This window comes from Histomonas meleagridis (genome assembly GCF_020186115.1).
Source record: "Histomonas meleagridis strain 2922-C6/04-10x chromosome Unknown contig_24, whole genome shotgun sequence".
NCBI classification, from domain to species: Eukaryota; Parabasalia; order Tritrichomonadida; family Dientamoebidae; genus Histomonas; species Histomonas meleagridis.
The window spans coordinates 130,023-148,790 of NW_027150826.1; the positions used below are offsets into that span (position 1 = coordinate 130,023).

The 18,768-nt window shown below is 32.2% G+C and overlaps 9 protein-coding genes across 9 annotated transcripts; 4 read left to right on the forward strand and 5 right to left on the reverse strand.

Annotated features, from left to right (window-relative positions):
• Nucleotides 1-468: 468 nt before the first annotated feature.
• GO595_003937 (40S ribosomal protein S6) lies at nucleotides 469-1,119 on the forward strand (the record flags this gene model as incomplete). Its single annotated transcript, XM_067917013.1, has 1 exon — nucleotides 469-1,119. One exon carries the CDS (start codon nucleotides 469-471, stop codon nucleotides 1,117-1,119), a length of 651 nt encoding a protein of 216 aa, XP_067775832.1.
• Nucleotides 1,120-1,576: 457 nt separating this feature from the next.
• GO595_003938 (dnaJ-like subfamily B member 1-like) lies at nucleotides 1,577-2,428 on the reverse strand (the record flags this gene model as incomplete). Its single annotated transcript, XM_067917014.1, has 1 exon — nucleotides 1,577-2,428. One exon carries the CDS (start codon nucleotides 2,426-2,428, stop codon nucleotides 1,577-1,579), a length of 852 nt encoding a protein of 283 aa, XP_067775833.1.
• Nucleotides 2,429-3,158: 730 nt separating this feature from the next.
• Nucleotides 3,159-4,466, reverse strand: GO595_003939 (Clan SC, family S9, unassigned serine peptidase; the record flags this gene model as incomplete). The annotated part of the gene is made up of 1 exon (XM_067917015.1): nucleotides 3,159-4,466. The coding sequence occupies one exon, from the start codon at nucleotides 4,464-4,466 to the stop codon at nucleotides 3,159-3,161; it is 1,308 nt and encodes a 435-aa protein (XP_067775834.1).
• Nucleotides 4,467-5,145: 679 nt separating this feature from the next.
• GO595_003940 (CBL-interacting serine/threonine-protein kinase 25-like) lies at nucleotides 5,146-5,937 on the forward strand (the record flags this gene model as incomplete). Its single annotated transcript, XM_067917016.1, has 1 exon — nucleotides 5,146-5,937. One exon carries the CDS (start codon nucleotides 5,146-5,148, stop codon nucleotides 5,935-5,937), a length of 792 nt encoding a protein of 263 aa, XP_067775835.1.
• A 558-nt stretch (nucleotides 5,938-6,495) lies between these two features.
• GO595_003941 (SERCA-type calcium-translocating P-type ATPase) lies at nucleotides 6,496-9,465 on the reverse strand (the record flags this gene model as incomplete). The annotated part of the gene is made up of 1 exon (XM_067917017.1): nucleotides 6,496-9,465. The coding sequence occupies one exon, from the start codon at nucleotides 9,463-9,465 to the stop codon at nucleotides 6,496-6,498; it is 2,970 nt and encodes a 989-aa protein (XP_067775836.1).
• Nucleotides 9,466-10,041: 576 nt separating this feature from the next.
• On the reverse strand, nucleotides 10,042-11,403 carry GO595_003942 (alpha/beta hydrolase; the record flags this gene model as incomplete). Its single annotated transcript, XM_067917018.1, has 1 exon — nucleotides 10,042-11,403. One exon carries the CDS (start codon nucleotides 11,401-11,403, stop codon nucleotides 10,042-10,044), a length of 1,362 nt encoding a protein of 453 aa, XP_067775837.1.
• Nucleotides 11,404-14,438: 3,035 nt separating this feature from the next.
• Nucleotides 14,439-14,864, forward strand: GO595_003943 (uncharacterized protein; the record flags this gene model as incomplete). Its single annotated transcript, XM_067917019.1, has 1 exon — nucleotides 14,439-14,864. One exon carries the CDS (start codon nucleotides 14,439-14,441, stop codon nucleotides 14,862-14,864), a length of 426 nt encoding a protein of 141 aa, XP_067775838.1.
• A 536-nt stretch (nucleotides 14,865-15,400) lies between these two features.
• Nucleotides 15,401-16,072, reverse strand: GO595_003944 (endonuclease V; the record flags this gene model as incomplete). The annotated part of the gene is made up of 1 exon (XM_067917020.1): nucleotides 15,401-16,072. One exon carries the CDS (start codon nucleotides 16,070-16,072, stop codon nucleotides 15,401-15,403), a length of 672 nt encoding a protein of 223 aa, XP_067775839.1.
• Nucleotides 16,073-17,654: 1,582 nt separating this feature from the next.
• Nucleotides 17,655-18,653, forward strand: GO595_003945 (CAMK family protein kinase; the record flags this gene model as incomplete). Its single annotated transcript, XM_067917021.1, has 1 exon — nucleotides 17,655-18,653. One exon carries the CDS (start codon nucleotides 17,655-17,657, stop codon nucleotides 18,651-18,653), a length of 999 nt encoding a protein of 332 aa, XP_067775840.1.
• Nucleotides 18,654-18,768: the final 115 nt, after the last annotated feature.

Here is an 18,768-nt window from a genome sequence, read left to right on the forward strand (position 1 = left end):
GAGAAATTCATTTTAAATACCAAGTTTTTTTCTTTGGATATCAAACAAAAGTATCATGGAGAGTACTTCCATAAATAAAAGTTAATTAAAAAAAATATCTTCTTACCGAATGTAATTAAAAAAAAAATCAACTATTTCATCCTAAAAAGGAATATGTTTTTATTGAAATTAGGTGACAGAAATAATTTCATTGAAACAAAACGGTTTTAATAATTTTTAAATTCAAATATCTTCATTAATTATCATTAAATCAAATATTTTTTTAAATTATGATCTAAACTTTAGTTATTAAGTATTCTTAAGTCATTCATTATTTTCAATATACTCCATTTTTCGAGATACATGAAATCGCATTCAATTTTTGACGGTTTTGAAATTTTATAACTTATTTCATAACAGAAAAAAAAAGCACATCCAATAACCGAAAATAAGCTATTCAATTTTTTGCGGTTATGGTCCTTCCTTTTCATGAGGCTTACTTTAGCTTATCCTGATCACGGAACACAAATTTGCATTGATGTTGAAGATCCAGTTGCTCTTAACAGTCTTTACGATCACCGTCTTGGTCAAGATATCGATGGTTCCATTCTTGGACAACAATTTGCAGGCTATCTTTTCCGTCTTGGTGGTGGATTCGATAAACAAGGCTTTCCAATGAAACAAGGTGTTCTTACTCCACGTCGTGTCCGCCTTCTTCTTCGTGCAGGCACATCATGCTATCGCCCACGCAAAGATGGAGAACGCAAGAGAAAGACAGTTCGTGGCTGTGTTATTTCCTCAGAAATCTCTGCTCTTCATCTCATTGTTCTTAAGAAAGGAGATGCCGAAATCGAAGGACTTACTGATAAAGTAGTTCCACGTCGTTATGGTCCAAAGCGTGCAACAAGGATCAGGGCTATCTTTGGTGCTGATAAGAAGGCCGATGTTACCAAACTTGTTCTTCGTCGTGAAGTTAAACCAGGCAAATTCACACAACCAAAGATTCAACGTCTTATCACTCCACGCCGTCTTGCCCGCAAGGCTAAGTTCTTAAAAGAGAAGAAAGCACGCAGGGAGGCAGCTCAAAAGAAGGCCGAAGCCTATAAGGCATTACTTGAACAAAGGGGATTAAAACACTAAATTAATTTTACCTCGATCCAATCATGTGAATGTGCGAATCTTTTTGGAATTTCTTTAATTAATGACAACCATATCTTATGATGAGATTTAATTTATTAAATTGTATTAGTTGCAATGCTTTTTGGAACCAAGCAAAGGAAGCCAAAATTTACTCAAAAAAAAGTTCTTGCAATTACCCTTTCAACAATTAAATGAATCAAAAAAAATTATCATAGTTCAATATTATATGTTAAAATCAACTTTGGCTATGCATAATATATTGGTTTTGAGCATTATTAAATAGAATTATTTCATTTATTTTGAAAAATCTAATCAGATCATTTTGTAAAAAGGATCTCAATCTACGCCAAACACTTCAACTCTTACGTACCCCCATAAAATAATAACAATTTCAAGAAAAATTTCCGCAGCTAAATTTCACTTTTTACATATTAATTATACAAAACTTTATAATAATTTACTCTGTAAATACCGAAATCAAATGTTGTTTCTGTTCCTCAGAGAGACTCTTTGGCAACTCAACATGGAATCGACAAATGAGGTCTCCTCTCTCTCCGCCAGCCTTAGGCATCCCCTTTCCATGGAATGTCATTTTGGACTCTGGCTGTATAGTTTTCGTTTTTGTGATTTCGAGTTTTTCCCCATCAATTCCGTTGATGTTAATTTCGACACATCTGAGGGCTTGAAGAAGGGAGATTGTCTGTTCCAAATGAATATTATCCCCCTCACGGCGAAAGACGTCATGTTTTAGTTCGCGGATTATGAATTCTACGTCACATGGTGGATGTCCTGATTTCGTATTTCCCATTCCTTGTAAAGTGATAACATCACCATTGCTCATGCCCTTGTTTAAAGTGATTTTTGCCTTGCGCGCATTAGGCTTGCCATCAATATATCTGTTAAATTTTACAATTTTTGATGCTCCATCAAACAATTCTTCTAATGTACAATCAACTGGAACTCGTATTGTGCCATATATCCCATCATGTACTTCTTTCGCAAAGTCATCGTCTTTTCCATAGAAATGGTAATATAGATCATCAAATGTATTTGATCTTTTTGAAAAAGATCCTTTTGGGACTTTTGTAGTAATTTGGTAGTTTTTTTTATCGTAGTTTTCCCGCAAAATCTTATTGGAAAGTGTATTATATGCTTCTCTGATTAGCTCAAATTTTTTTGTAGCTTCTTCAACATTATAAGGATTTTTGTCAGGATGATACCTTAATGCAAGAGTATAGTATGCCTTTTTTATGTCACTGTTTGATGCATTTGAGGGAAGACCGAGAACCTCATAGTAGTTGGTGTGCATTTGATCTTGCTTGAGTCCTAATTTCAATACTTTATACAGAGAAATTATTCAAAAAGACGTTTATTTCTGAAGTGATAAATTTTTTTCAAACACAATCACCTCAATGCCCCACCCACTTTTTGTATGCATTATTATCTCCATTTACTGAATAAAAGAGCCACTTTTCTGAGGACGCAGAGAGTCCCAAAATCTGACATGTAAAGCAGTTAAAATATGATGAATTTTCACAACATTTAAGCGGCTTGTTGAACTATAAACGCTTCATTTTCACATGACAGATAAAAAACGGGTGTTTTTGTATAGTTTATTTAAAAGGAAATCTTTCAAAATCCAATTTCTTTGTTTAGCAAATAGGATTTCCATGATGAAATTATTATTTAACGTAAATAAATTCAAGAAATTAATGTTTGTAATAACGGAAATACAAGAATCATGAATTGAAAATAAAAAATTGCATGAACATTGTTCAAAATTCCAAACATATAAATCTTTATGCTTATAATATTTAAAATACTCGAATATCCTTATCATTACATAAAGTATAAAATGATACAATGCTTAAATCTGATTTAGCCATTTAATTAAAGAATAATATTTTTTGTAATTGTTACACAAAACACATCTCTCATCTCATAGAGTTAATTTCTTTTCTATCAATTGACCTTCAAAGTTGTGGTAATTAAAAGCTCCAAAAACTAAATTCTAATTTAAACACTATTTATATATTTTTTCAATCAAAACTGATCAAATCCTCATCACTTGCCTCCCCTGATGACGAAGACAAAATTTCTTTTTCATCACTCATTTTCGGCACTGCTGTTTCCTCTTTGCTTGCGTCTCCTTTCACTTGTTCCTCAAATATTTGCGACAGTTGTGTTGACAACGATTCTTTCAGCGGCGGCATTTGAAATATTTCATCTGTTTGCACTGTTACGTCTGTTAATTTGTTTTCTTTCTTCTTATGCATGTGATGCTTTCTTTTATGTTGTTTTTTATTTTTATTATTTTTATTATTTTCGCTTTCGTTTTTATTTTCGGTATTTTCGTTCGTATTATTATTATTTTCGTTTTCTTCTTCGTCTTTGTTACGCGTTTTCGAATCTTTTACAAGTTCATTAAATGAGTTAAAGTGGCAAACAGCTTCTTGAAGCGAACGAGCTTCAGATATTACTAAGTTCGGAACATCAATTCCGAGCAAATTTAACGTGAATGTGATCCCGAGATGGAGCCATTGTTCTTCGCGTCGACTGTTATGGCCGCCAGCAAGCACCATCATGTATTTCATTGGGTTTATTGAAGCATCAAATAATTCCCGACATTGTATAAATGGGATAAATTGATCATTTTCACTATGACCAAAGACAGTTGGATAGTTGTTATGTTTTACTGCGTTAAGTGGAGATACACTTGATAAATCAAATTCAGCTTGCTCAATAACTTTGCGTTTAAGAAACCAAATTACTGCTGGCATAAAAGCAGACGGTAATTTCATAGATGTACCAATGGCTGAGACCATATCTGTTATTGAAGTAAATGATGAATCACTAATTTTACCGATAACTAATGGACTATCGACTAACAAGGAAACTGCTGCGCCCATAGAACGACCCCATAATATAAAAGGGCCCATATTAAAAGTTTCATTTAATAAAGTAATGGCTTCAAGTGTATCTGATGTTTCAAAATAACCAAGTGATATGTACTTACCTTCGCTACAACCAGATCCAGCAAAATCAAAACAAAATACAAATATTTTGTGAGGACAAAAATTTGGAACTAAAAATTGTCCTTCAAGTTGTGATGAAGCATTACCATGTAGATAAATCACACATGGGCCACCTTCCATAATATCAACATTTTGACAATGATAAATTGATCCGACTAAATTAATACCTCGTTTTGTAGTAAATCTGATTGGATGACGAATATAAATTCCATCTTTTCCTGCATCTAGATAAAGTGGCATTGCAGTGTGATCATATTCTGTTCTTGGTGGTCGAATAATTGCATCGACTGCTTGTTGTACCAAAGAAGCCATTTTTTCCGATAGAAAACCGTTAAAAGTTCTGAAAAATGATTACAGAAAAATAGGATGTTTTTGTTCTTGATTTGCACAGAAACATTCGTTCCACCACGAGGGTCATCCCCTGAGATGTGGGAAAAATATAAAAATGCAATGGATATTGAAAATAATGTGTTTCATTGTTTTTCATCAAATAAAACAATTCCTCTAAATAAGATAAATGATAATTATGCTGATTGTGAAGATGGATCAGATGAACCAGGTACTTCTGCATCGCAAAAGGGTTACTTTTACTGTAAAAATGAAGGAGATACACCAAAATTAATTCCATTTTGGAGTGTTGGGGATGGAATTTGTGACTGTTGTGATGGCTCTGATGAAGAAGAAAACAGCCACGCTGTATGTGAAAATGTATGCAAAGGTAAAAAAATACAAAATCAACATTCTCAAAATAAAATACAGAATATTGACACAGAGAAAACTTTAGCCAGTGCTCCTGCTCAACAACGAAGAACTTCTTACTGGAAGGATTTCTTTATATCATTTTGGAAAATTCATTAATTAGCGAATTAGTTAAACAAACTAATTGTTTTGTCTTAATAATAATAAAAACCTAACAACTATTTAATATAGAAACTTCTTCTATTAAATAATTTTTCATTTTTTTTAAATTTGTCACTTTTTGCAACAATTTATGGGAGAAAAATTATATACATTTCAAGAACCATATAATCGAGATAACACAAGCTATTATATGATTCAAGAAGTGACACGCAATAAAGACAACAAGAATTTTATTGGTTATGTTTCTGATCGTTCAAGTTTAGAATATAATCCAAATTGTATAAATATCGAAAATCTAATTGAAATATTAGGTTCTGTTAGCCATCCTTCGATCCAAGAATTTGTTGAAGTAGTCATTCATCAAAATAAAATTATCGCAATTCTTGGTCATGAGACCAATTCTTATTATTCAATACTTGAAAACGAAATTGCGATTGATGAGGAGTCTGCTCGTATTATTTTTAAGCAACTTATGTCTGCTGTTCAATATCTTCATAATAATTCCATAGTTCATTTGGACATTCGACCTGAATCCTTATATTTCGACAAAGAAAAGCAACTTAAACTTTCTCGATTTTTTAATGCAGCTTATATTCCACAAAATCAAAAAATCACAGGAAAATATGGGACATTGAATTATCAAGCTCCAGAAATTTTCTCAGGGGAACCATATGATGGGAAGAAAGCCGACATATGGGCGTGCGGAGTCTTATTGTTGTCAACGTTAAGATATCAAAATATTTTTAACGGCATTGATGCAGAAAAAATCACGCAAAAAATTCTCAACCACGAAATTAATTATCCACCACTCTCAACAGAAGCTATCGAAATGTTAGACTCAATGCTTGAGCCAGATCCAGAAAAAAGGGCCACGGCCGACGCCATCATGGAGTGCGCGTGGATGAAGAAGACGTCTCTATAACTCAGTAAATGGTATTTAATCACATTATTCGCAACGAGATACTAAATATTTATTCAATCTTGTTGTTTAGTTGATTAGGTTTTAATGTAAGTAGATGTTTATATATATATTTTATATGAGCAAATTTGCTATGAAACAAAAACAAGAAATATGTTTGTTGCAACAACCATTGACTACACAAATATCATCATTCAAATTGAAAACATATAATTTAATTTCTCAGATTATATAAATCCAAACATTAATATATATTTACAAAAAGGTATTGTGATTGGATCCATCCAATGGAGATATCTCCATGTGGCACAAAGAAATATATAGAATTCAAATTTGTCATTTTGAGCTATCGTATGGATGTCCTTCTTTGTTCCAAACATCTCAAAACGCGGTATAATTCATTAATTTACATTTGTCACTTTTGGCGATACAGAATGGGTTACCGGTGCACCCCAAAACGAACTGAATTCGAGTAGATAATTCAAATGCAAAAGACGAAAATTGAATGGAAAGAGTCGACGATACAAAACAAAAAATCAAATTAATTTTTTATCCCATTATTTAGTAATCATCTGGGTTGACGTGCTTAGTATGACTACGGATGTAGAACTTGAAGATTTCTTCTATAATAATAGTTGGAATACCAAGAATTAAAATAACAATCCAATGGCCAAGATCAAGTTTGACAACAGAGAAGATACGACGAGCGATTGGAAGTTCAAGTGTAAGGAAGTGAACAAGGAGTGAGCCGACGATGGCCAAGACTAACATCTTATTCTTTGTTGGTGGGAATGTGAAGATTGATTGACGTTCAGAGATAGCTGTCATAGCAGAGAACATTTCGACAACAACGAGAACAGACATAGCCATTGTTGATGGAGTATTATCATCGAAGATATGTTTCATTTCAGGTGGTGCTGTGCTCCATGAGAGAACTTGCTTGAATGTGATGTGTGGGCCTGTTGGGTCATAAAGGTACCACCAGTAGGCGGCGGCGATTGTAGCAAAGCCTAAGTAAATACCACCGACAATATATCTGCAAAGTGTAAGTGGTGTAACGATTTCTTCGTTCTTTGGACGTGGTGGCATGTCCATAACTCCTGGTTCTGCTGGGTTGACACCGAGTGCTGTAGCTGGTAAACCATCTGTAACAAGGTTAACGAAAAGAAGTTGTGTAGAACGTAATAAGTTTGGACCACCAATGATTGATGAAACAAAGCATGAAACGACTTCACCAATGTTACATGTGATTAAGTAACGGATGAATGCTGTTGTGTTATTATAGATAGCACGACCTTCTGAAACTGCCTTAACGATTGTAGCAAATGAGTCATCAGAAAGAATCATCTTAGCTGCGTCTTGGGCAACCTTTGTACCTGAACCCATAGCAATACCAATATCTGCCTTCTTAAGAGCTGGAGCATCGTTAACACCATCACCAGTCATAGCGACAATGTGATTTTGCTTTTGAAGGCAATCAACAAGTTGTTGTTTGTGGATTGGTTCAACACGTGCCATAACAGCAACATGTTTGGAGGCTTCTAATCTTTCATCATCTGTCATCTTAGCCCATTGGTTACCAGTATATACTTTACCAGTGATATCATCATTTTCATGGATCATACCGATCTTCTTTGCAATAGCTGCAGCTGTATCTGGATTATCACCAGTGCACATGATGACACGGATACCGGCTGTGTGACATTCCTTGATAGCAGCAATAACTGTTTGACGTGGTGGATCAATGATACCTGCGGCACCACACCAAATTAATCCCTTTTCATATTGAGCGATGTTGCTGACATCCCATGACTTGTAATCTGGAGCATCCTTGTAAGCTAAGCCGAGGCATCTGTAGCAGTTTGAACCGCCAGCCCAATGCTTACGAACATTATCGATCTTTTCGAATACATCCTTTGTAAGTGGAAGGATTTCACCAGTAGCATCATCCATATAACGATCACAGTTTCCAAGGATAACTTCGAATGCACCCTTAGCAACAAGTGTGTCCTTACCAACAATGACAGACATTGACTTACGATCACGTGTGAATTCGTGTGTACGAACCTTTGGATATTTGTTAAGATAATAATCACTAACTTTGTTGTTACGTTCCTTTGGTGACATCTTCATAAGTTTAGAATTTTCTTCATCATCTGGAAGACCGATCTTTTCAGCAAGGATCTTGAATGCAGCTTCTGTTGGTTCACCATTTCTCTTGAATTCTTCAACGCCATCCTTTTCTTCACAGATGATTGTAGCATCGTTACATGTTGTAGCGATTAAAGCAGCCATTTGAGCAGCCTTATGTTGTGGGAAGTTTTTAACAGTAGCACCATTAGCTTTGATTTCACCCTTTGGAGCATATGAATCACCTTCAACTTCAAAGACGTTGACATCTTTGTTCTCGACTGTAAGGAATGCTTTAACGGTCATTTGGTTAGTTGTAAGTGTACCTGTCTTATCAGAGCAAATAACAGATGTGCAACCAAGTGTTTCGACAGCTGGAAGTGCTGTGACAATTGCCTTTTCTTTGGCCATACGATTAACACCAAGAGATAATGTGGTGGTAACAACAGCTGGAAGACCTTCTGGAATAGCAGCAACAGCAAGTGAAACGGCAATCTTGAAGAAGGAAAGAGCACCTTTGATAACATTACCATGACCTGCTTCCTTGAATTTTGGAATGTTGGCGAGCCATGTGATGATGCAGATGACAAGAATTGATTTGGCAATTACAGCACCAAACTTGTCAAGCTTGATTTGTAATGGAGTTTCTGTTTCACCAGCTTTATGAACAGCATCTTGGATCTTACCGATTTCAGACTTTGGACCAACAGCATAAACAACACCTTGGAAACGTCCACGTGTTAATGGTGTGCCACCGAAGCAGCAGTTTGTCTTTTGGGAAAGAACAAGTTCTTTATCATGGATTGTCTCAACAGTCTTGTTAGCACCAACAGATTCACCAGTTAATGCGGATTGATCTGCTGTTAAAACAGTTGACTTGATCTTGATGACACGTGCATCAGCTGGAACTTGATGACCTTCACCAACTTCAACAAGATCACCACATGCGATATCTTCGGCATCAATCTCAACGATTTCGCCATCACGGATAACGTGAGCCTTGTTTGGTTGGAATGATTTTAATGATTCGACACTTTTGTCAGCATTGATTTCTTGCATGACGGAAATGAAGGCGTTTAAGGCAAGAATAACAATGATAACCCATGGTTCAATAAAAGCTGTAACACGTTCTTCTGGATCTTCTTCAATGAATGCAAAGATAAAACCTAAGACAACAGCAAAGAGAAGTACAAGAACCATCTTGTCCTGGAATTGCTCGATAATCATTGAAAGAATGGATTTCTTTGATGGAGGTGGAAATGCGTTCCTTCCGAATTTCTCGATGTTGGCTTGGGCTTTCTCATTTGTAAGACCCTTCACTGGATCGGTGCCAAAATGCTTGAAAATCTCTTCGGGGTCTTTGTCGTAGGCCTCGTAGGTACTTTCTTCAGTATTTTTCATAAATGAAGTAAATTCGATAGTCCAACCACTTTTCTTTCAATTTTGAATCGAAGGTGAGATCAAAGACGATATTATTCAATTTACGACACCAGTCTATGAAAAAGTTATCTCAGATGTACAATTTCTAAAAATCGAAGATCTTTGAACGAAATGTTAAATCATATTTCTATACAACACCCTCACAAAAGCTTTTCCTCTGAAAAATTTATTGCCGCCAAAAAAGGCGATGAAAAAATTAAATCATCTTATCCTTTTATTTTTATCGACAATGTGTTAAAAAAATTCCAAATTAATTTATCTAGAATGATGAAATAGTCAAATCCCATATATCTTTATCTTATTATAAATTCAAATATTATACACAAAATTTTATCTAACTATTTATCTAAAAAAACTATCCGATTTTTATAAATATTAAAAACTAGCTCGAAAAATATTAACTTTTATGAATTGTTCTTTTAATTTATTTTTAAAATTCTAATTTTTTCATAAAAAAAAAAAAATTGTAACATAAAATAAAAAGTATTTTGTTGAGTGTTTAATAAAACAAATTATAATAAAAGAAAAAAAATCTAATCAGTCATTTTTCTTTTTGCGATCTCCTTTTTCCCCTTTTTTAGACAAATAATATACAATGGCAACACTACCTAATGAAAATACAAATCCAATTCCCATACCCCATTTCAAAATGGATGTCATACCAATTGTATTTTTCCAAACTATTTTTTCAGGTTCATTAAGTTGGAATTCTGTTTTCCCTTCATTTAAAAAGCTCAAAATTGCCTTTAAAACGTCTGGTCTTAGCATTTCAAACCTAGATGAAGCTTTTTCTAAATAAATTTGATCAACTAAAGAAGGCATTAAACTATTGTTTTTGTAATACTCTATTGTTGTTTTTGGCCTTGGTAGATCTAATTCACCACTTATAATTAAAAGAGGTGATTCGATTTTTCCAGGCAATTCTTCTTTAACGGTCAAATTTTCGCAGAGTTTTTCGATTGATGGAAGGAAGTAAAGAGAACTATCACGTGGTACCGTACACGAATGAAGCAATATGTCACTCCACTTCAAGTCAAGCATTTCAGGCCCTGTCAAACTTGACAATGAAAGATATCCAAATTTAGAACCATCAGTAATAGATTGAAGTGCTTCAAACGCATTCGGTGCCGTTGATGGGTTTCGAAGTTGTTGCTCTAAATTGAAGCGAATACGTTCGGGATTAACAGTAAATACATTAAAGATGTTTTTCGGAAATGTGGTTGGAAGCCATTTGATTTGTGGATATGGACAGGTTGGATCTTTCCGACAAATTCGTCGATAAATTGCAAGTAATCTGACCGTTGTGTCATTATGTGGAATTGGAACACTAGGATTAATAAACACAGAACGGACTACATTTTGTGGAATTTGTGATGAAAGAAAATGGCCTATACGAGAGCCATCTTCACCAACTGAAATGATATGGAAAAATTCAATATTTTCATCCTTAATAAATTTGATGATATCCTTGGAGCGTTGGGTCAATCCAAAATCAGAAAGATGAAAATTCTCGGAATTTATGACAGAATTTATGATTTTTGAGAGTAATGAATCCTTGACTGTATTGGATTCAATCGAAATTAAAGACTTGATTTTTCCATCTTGTGGTACTATATCTGAGTCAACACCACGATATCCTATGAAAAATAAAGGATTAACTGGAAATGATGTATTTGCAAAATTAAAATCTTTAAGCATATTTCCAACACCATTTCCTGGCCCTAAAAAAACAATTGGTATTCCTTTCGAATTAGCGTTTGTCATTACAACAGGTATTGTTAAATTTAAAAGGGACTCACTAGAATACCTTAATGGAACAATAAAGCTACCCTCTTTTGTACTACAATCTTTATCTTTACATTTCCATAAGATGAATGTAAAGGAAAAAATTATGAACATTGGGATCCGCCAAAGGATCAAAACCGTTTCTAATCAGAAGAAAATGCCATTTTGCATACAAAAAAATTGCATGATAAATCTTTGTTGGATGCCCATAAATTCTTTGGTTTATTTTATAAAGAAAGAATTTTAAAACAGAAAACATGTCATTTAATGAACAAGAATTCTTTTTGGAATCATTTGAATTCTTAAACAATAATGACAAGAAAAACAATGAAAGTGAACAAAAAACACAACAGAAAAAACCAGATCTGATTTCGAATCAAGATTTCCAATTTCAATCCACACAAAAGCTTACTAAACAGCAAAAAAAGAAAAAAGGGGAATACCTCAAATCCCTTTGTGAAGAAAATAAGCAGTTAAAGGAACTAATAATTGAACTTGAAAGAAAAATATCAACAAAGGAAGCGGAAAATACTCTTCTTCAGAATCAGCTCACCTTCTTTAATAAGCAGCTTCCACCAAACAATACTACTCAAAGTACAAATTAGATTTTGTTTTACTAAATTGTGTATTTGTATTTGATTTTTATAATAGCAATGAGTAACTTTAATGGTAAGTTTTTGTTATAATAATAATCAATTAAACAAAAAACTTTAAATTGAAAAATTTCTAAATTTGATTTTGATTTTGGTAATTCTAAAAAGCATTGTGACATTTACTCTAAATAATAAGGCATTTTTTTTGAAAGTACAATGCAGCTTTCTCAAAATTTATAAATTTTAAAATGCTTACTTGCTTTTAGAGAATTTTATGGATTTGTATTACATACCATACGAAACATAAAAGAAGTTTGAAAGAAAAATTGAAATATTTTTTCGATCATATTGATAAAATTAGTAAAAATAATTTTTTTCGAATATACCTGTTTTTAGTAACCAAATCAAATTCTTTCAACAAAGAGTGATCCATCAGAAGGACCAAGGTATCCAATAATAACTAATACCAAATCGATAACATAAACTATACCAAGTCCGCCAAGTGTTATAAGCTTGAAAGATGCTGAAACATAGTATCCAAGATAGAATCTATCTGCGCCAAATATTCCTAAAAATAGACTAAGGAAAACGGCTGTCCTTTGTGATTTAGAAGTTTTTGAACATGTGGTAGTTTTCTGAAATATTGAGTTACCAAGGCAAGGAACAGTTGAATGACAAGTAGTTGTGAAAAAATCTAATTTTGGATTACACTTTGTTAAGGGTTCACATTCAATATCACTTTCGCGTTGCTGATAGCAGTATCTGCAGGGGAATGTTTTTTCGAAACTTCTGGATCCATTACAAATTACACTTGGGAAAACATAACATTGAAATGTTGTACTTACATCTAATTCGCATTCCGTATCACTTGTGCATAACATTTGATTTGGTTGTGCATCTGTACAGTTGAAACATAATGCAATTGATGCAAAAAGAAGAAGCATTTATTTTTAGGAAAACGTTAAAATTACAACCAAAAACCGACAAATTTTGTTCCAAACCTTTTCAATACTATCAAACGGTTTTTTTGCAAAAAAAGTTAATTATTTTTTCTAGCTGTCAAGATACGCGGAACATGATAATTTCATATAACCATTTTTTAATAATTGTTGGGATGTCATGGCAAGAAGAAATCAAAATAAAATTTCAACAATTGGAATTTGATTAGAAAATTATCAAATAATTCTGTTATTAGGACATATTATAATCCTTTGCATTATGAATTTCACTTCAGGCTTTAAAATAAAAAATCTTTGAAATTTTAACAAAGCGAAAACTTTGCGGAAAATCCTTATAGTTATTATAATTTATATAAAATGTGTTAAATCAACAATACTCTTTATTTTTAATATTTGCAATGATGGCAAAAATTAATATAACAAACATATTTGGTAAAGCTTAAGTTTTAAATTGCTGATTGTATACAAATGAAATCATCAATAAATTTTGTTAATATGGATACAATTTTGCGTATGTCGTGTAAAAACAAAAAGATTTTAACAAATTTAATAAAACAAATATATTGTAACTCACATTATTTTTTATTTAGCTTTATTATGTTTTTTAGCTTCAAATTTTACATTTATATCACACAAATTATTGCTGTAGCAGCTCTTCTTTGATTTTTTGTGCTACAAAATTTTTAGCCATCCAAAAAGTTTTTGGATTTAAAGATAATATATCAAATTGTGGATTTGGTTCTTTTGATGTCAGCTCTGGTTGCTCCTGCGTTATTATGCTAAGAAGTTCAATATGATTTTCCTCACTTTTCAAACTTTTGACCATCGAAATGAATTCTCTGATATCACTGTCAGAAGGTATTTGTGTTGATATTTCTTTGTCCATATCAATACCTTTTGGAACAAAAGCAGTTGTTTGTGGTGTACTATAATTTAACTGTAATAATTTATCTTTAAGATTTGTGATTTCTTGATACCATTGATCAACTGATAGCGATACACACCTAAGTCCATAAAATAACTTTTTATAGACTCGTTGTGCTTCAATTGCAACATCGTATAAATAATCACCTACAGAATAGCATGAAAAAAAGTTGCTAAAAAGAAGATCAATTTTTGAAAATAATTCATTCAGTGTTTGGTACTTAGAGTGCTCGAGTTCATTAAGGATTGTTTGTAAATTAATTGGGTGCTTCACTTTTCTTTTATATATTGCTTGATGTTCTTCATCTGGTAAAAAATCTCTAATAAATGGATTTGTGATTGGATGATAAATAAATTTTTTTAATGTTTGAATGGCGAGTTTTTGTGTGTTCTCATCCATTTTAGTTTCCTTCCTGGAATTAACGTCTTTAACTTGTCACTTTTGGGCCTGAAATGTAAACCACTTAAATACAAAGATTTTTAATTAACGGTCATTTGTTAATACAAATTTGACACAGCAAAAGAAATGTCAAATCTGAAAAAAATTTCTGAAGAAAATATTTTGTCGAACTCATGCGTTCTTTGACAGCTGGAAAAATTATTGTCAAAAGATGACGTTTCTTTGACAGCTGGAAAATTAATTGTCAAAATGAAATATAAGTTCACATTATAAATGGGAAGGAGATTCCAAAACTACACCAAACCAAAACAAATAACATTCCAATTTGGTGACAAGCGTTATGTTCTTAGAATTGAAAAAGAAAAATTTACAAATGAATCATTAGATGTTTTGGAAGAAATTGAAAAGTTAAATGAAACTGACCAACCGTACATTAAAAAAAGGAAATACAGATCTAGGGCACCAAGAAAAAATGATATCATCCAGAATGAAACAAAGAATAATGAAGCAAATGCATTTGATTTCATGTCTAATAATGACTTTGCTTCAACGCCAAACGTAGACTACTCATCACCAAATCAAATAGAAGGTGTTTTATATGATTCATTCGAAAGTGATCCGATGAACAATGATTTCATCTGGACATCCATGTCAGATTTCACGTTTGGCAATGAAGAACAGATTTTGTGGGATTTTTAAATTTTTAAATATTGTTTTTAGTAAAAAGTATACTTTAGGAATCTAAATGATTTATTTAGGATTTTAATGATTATAACAAATGGTTTTGTACCAGTTGATATTTCCTTAATAACGCTTTGTTCTCTAAAAGATAATTCATTTTTATAATTTTGTTGAGGAAATTTTATATTGGCTTTTAAGAAATTTTAATGATATTGTCCACAGAAGACACAATTTGGTCAATATCATGACTTTTCGTTCAGAGATCATGAAAAATGTATAAGAAGAGTTCATAAAAATTGTAAGCAATTATCGATTGGTTCCTTATCAATTGATTCAATTCCTTTTTTCAACAGGCTTATTGCAATAAGTACAGATATATTAAAGAACCCTTTTATATTTCCAAATTTTAAGAGTTAATTGAAGATGACAAGCAAAAATTGCTCTGGTGGCAATAGAACGCACAAATTATATTTTGCCAAGCAACGTGATGTTCCTTTTTCTTTGTGGGAAAGAAATTCCATCAATTGCACAATAAAAATTCAATTCCAGTACATTTACTTATGCTTTCGAACAAACTCGCGTGAAATTCGATCAGCAAGGCGTAAAGGCTCTGGTTCCCGAAATTTGCATAGGCTTTTTACAATCTCAACTGAACTATCATAATCGATCATGTGACCTACAGAAACAAATATTGGGTTAAATGGATGGCTTTGTGTTGTTCTCAACACTGCACAATCAATTGAATATCCATCTTGTAATTGATGATGAAGCTTCATTGCATCACCAAAATTCTTGCACTCAATTTGTGCAATTTTATGAATTTCTTTTCCGTGGTGTTCAGATCCAACATAAAGAAATGATTTGGAAACTCCAATTGTTGGAATCCCACATGCAATTCCTACATAACATGCAAGTCCAAATCCTCTTGGATGCCACTCCCCGCACCCGTCGACCAAAAGAACATCAATGTTTGCGTCAGGACATAATTCTTTGAATTCGTTATATAATTGAACGACAACTGGGCCTTCACGAAAACAAAGAAGTCCTGGAATATATGGAACATCTACATTTACCTTTGTACACTTTTTATATATTGGATTTAGTGAGTTTTTAACGTCTACTACAACTAAGCATCCAATCATCAAATCATCTTCAACTGTTAAGTCTGCGCCACCAATATATCTTACATCTGTTGTAAGTTTACAGTGGATGATACGCTGTCGCATCTCTGTTTGGAGAGCGCATAGTCTGCTTTTTTCTTGTTTAATATCCAAAACAATTAAAAAACGGTTATTCGGCCAAAAAGGGAAACCTCAGAATTTGTCAACTTTTTGTGGGCAAAACTTGCCAGAAGTTGTTTGGGTGGTTTGGAATGTTTTATGCACGAGTGTTTAATCATTGAAAATCGAACTATCCTTTTTTTATTCATGTATTTGAAATTTAAATTAGAATTGAAATCATAAAATAATTGAATTTTATTTAAAAAAATAATTTTTATTATTTTTGCTTTTTTGCAATTTGTTTAACATAGTAAATGATTAGAGTTTTGAGTTTCTAGTAGGTATTGTATACAGATAAAACCATTATCTAAAATACCTTTATTGAAGGTTTTATTTTTAATTAGAAAAACATTTATTTATTTATAGTGGTTTTGATGGAACTTTCCTTAGTGACTGGGTAACAAAAAATAAGTTTATATGTTGATTTCCAAACAATTTTAGTCACTACATATCCAACAAAAAATCCAGCTAAAACATCATCTGGATGATGCCAATGATCGCTTATCCTTGTTATCCCAACAAAAAACGAAATAAAGAGAATAATAAGACAATAAATCATATATTCAAATGATGAAGTTTTTTGAAGTTTAAGAAGAAATAATATGATAAACATAGAAGAACTCATTGCAGTGGATGCATGACCAGAAGGCCATGAAGCAAACATATCATTCAGTTTAAAATGAGATAAATTTTTACAAGATTTATAGTTTGAATCTTGTCCACATCGAGAATAAAGTGTAGGCCTTGGCCTTCCAACATAAGTTTTCATTATATTCACGAAAACTCCTGTGGTTGAAATTGATATTGCATTTAGAAAAATCAAATTAAATAAATCAAAATCATAATTTCTTTGTTTTTTGGATTTTAAAATTAAGCCTATTACGGCTATTGATCCGTATGCAAAAATATCTAAAATCCCCATATTAATTGTATTAAAATCTTTAAATGGAAAAGAAGATAAACTATCGCCCGGTGGAACATACATAGCATTAATTGGTAGTAAGGATGTAACCAAGTAAAGAACTGTTGTAAAAATTGTAAAAAAAATTAGGAATTTCTGATGATATTTCAAAAATTAAAATGACACAAAAAATCAATTATTTAATGTATCCATTAATTTTATACTCGTATTAAAATGCAATTTTAAAAAAAAAAAAAACTTGATAACAAATTTACCACATTTTAACAAAAATTGTATTCAACAATCATAGAAAAAATGGATAATTTTATGTTTATTATGATCTGTTTATATAACATTATATATTAAATTTGGTATTTTGGAAAATCTATATGATCGTTGCTTCTGGTCGCTCCTATCGTAAGATTTTATTTGAATAGTTTATATGTTGAAATCCTATCGTATTATATCCAACTGTTTCCCGAACAAATATATCAAACGGAAGAACCTTCCCAAAACCAACTTCTAAATAATTACTCTCATCTCAAACCTATAGGAAATGGAAATTTTTCTAAAGTTTTTTCTGCAATTCATGACAAGACAAATACATCAGTTGCTATAAAAAAGATTATGCGTGAAGCGCTTTCCAGCGAAAGTGATGAAAACAAGCTTGTAAGAGAAATATCCATGCTTCAAAACATGGATCATCCATTTATCTCCCGGTTATTCGATACCAAAAAAACAAGCACAAGTTATACGATTGTTATGGAATATGCTTGCAATGGTACATTATCTAGTCTTCTTGAGAAGTATAAATGTCTTAATGAAGACATTTCCAAGAAATTTTTTGCACAAATCGTTTCAGCTTTAGATTATATTCATAAAGTTCGTCATGTCGTTCATCGCGATCTTAAAGCAGATAACATTGTTCTTGATTCCAACAATAATATCCGCCTTATTGATTTTGGTTTATCAAATTCATTCACCACCAAATCACCAGATCTTAAGACTAAAGTTGGCACTCCATATTATGTTGCTCCCGAAGTCATCAAAGATGAAAAATATAACAGCGCCGCTGACATATGGAGTCTTGGAGTCTTATTATGCAAAATGATCACAGGGAATTTTCCATTTGTTGGCAAGACGCGTAATGAAGTCCTTACTAATATTCTTTACAAAGCGCCAAACATTCCGCGTAACATCAGTTTAAATGCGCAAGATTTATTACGGCGATTATTAGAGAAAGACCATAATCAACGCATTAAACTCGAAGAAATTAAACAACATAAATGGATCGCGAACTCGAAATATTCGGAAATTTTAAAATATAATTTTTCGAAAGATTATAAGTTTAAGATTCGGAACGATTTGGTTGATCCGATTGTGGCAAACCAAATAAAGGAATTGGGTTATGATATCGATCAATTAAATATATATTTAAAGAATAACGAAGAAAATGAAATTATGGCATTGTATAGAATGTTAAGAACAAACGAAATTACAAATGAACTCGATAAGTTTATGAAGCAAATAGAAAATAATATGAACGAAAATTTCGAAATGTTTAACTCTGAGTTAAAACGTAATTTTAGAATAAGAACATTGGATAGAGTTGGATCTGGTAATTAAAACATATAGATAAAAAGTAAATAGAAATAATTCTCATTTAAGTTATTGTTTTGAAATAAATGATTCGATTTTTTGGAAAAATTAAAATTGTTATTAAACAAACAAAGAGAACAAT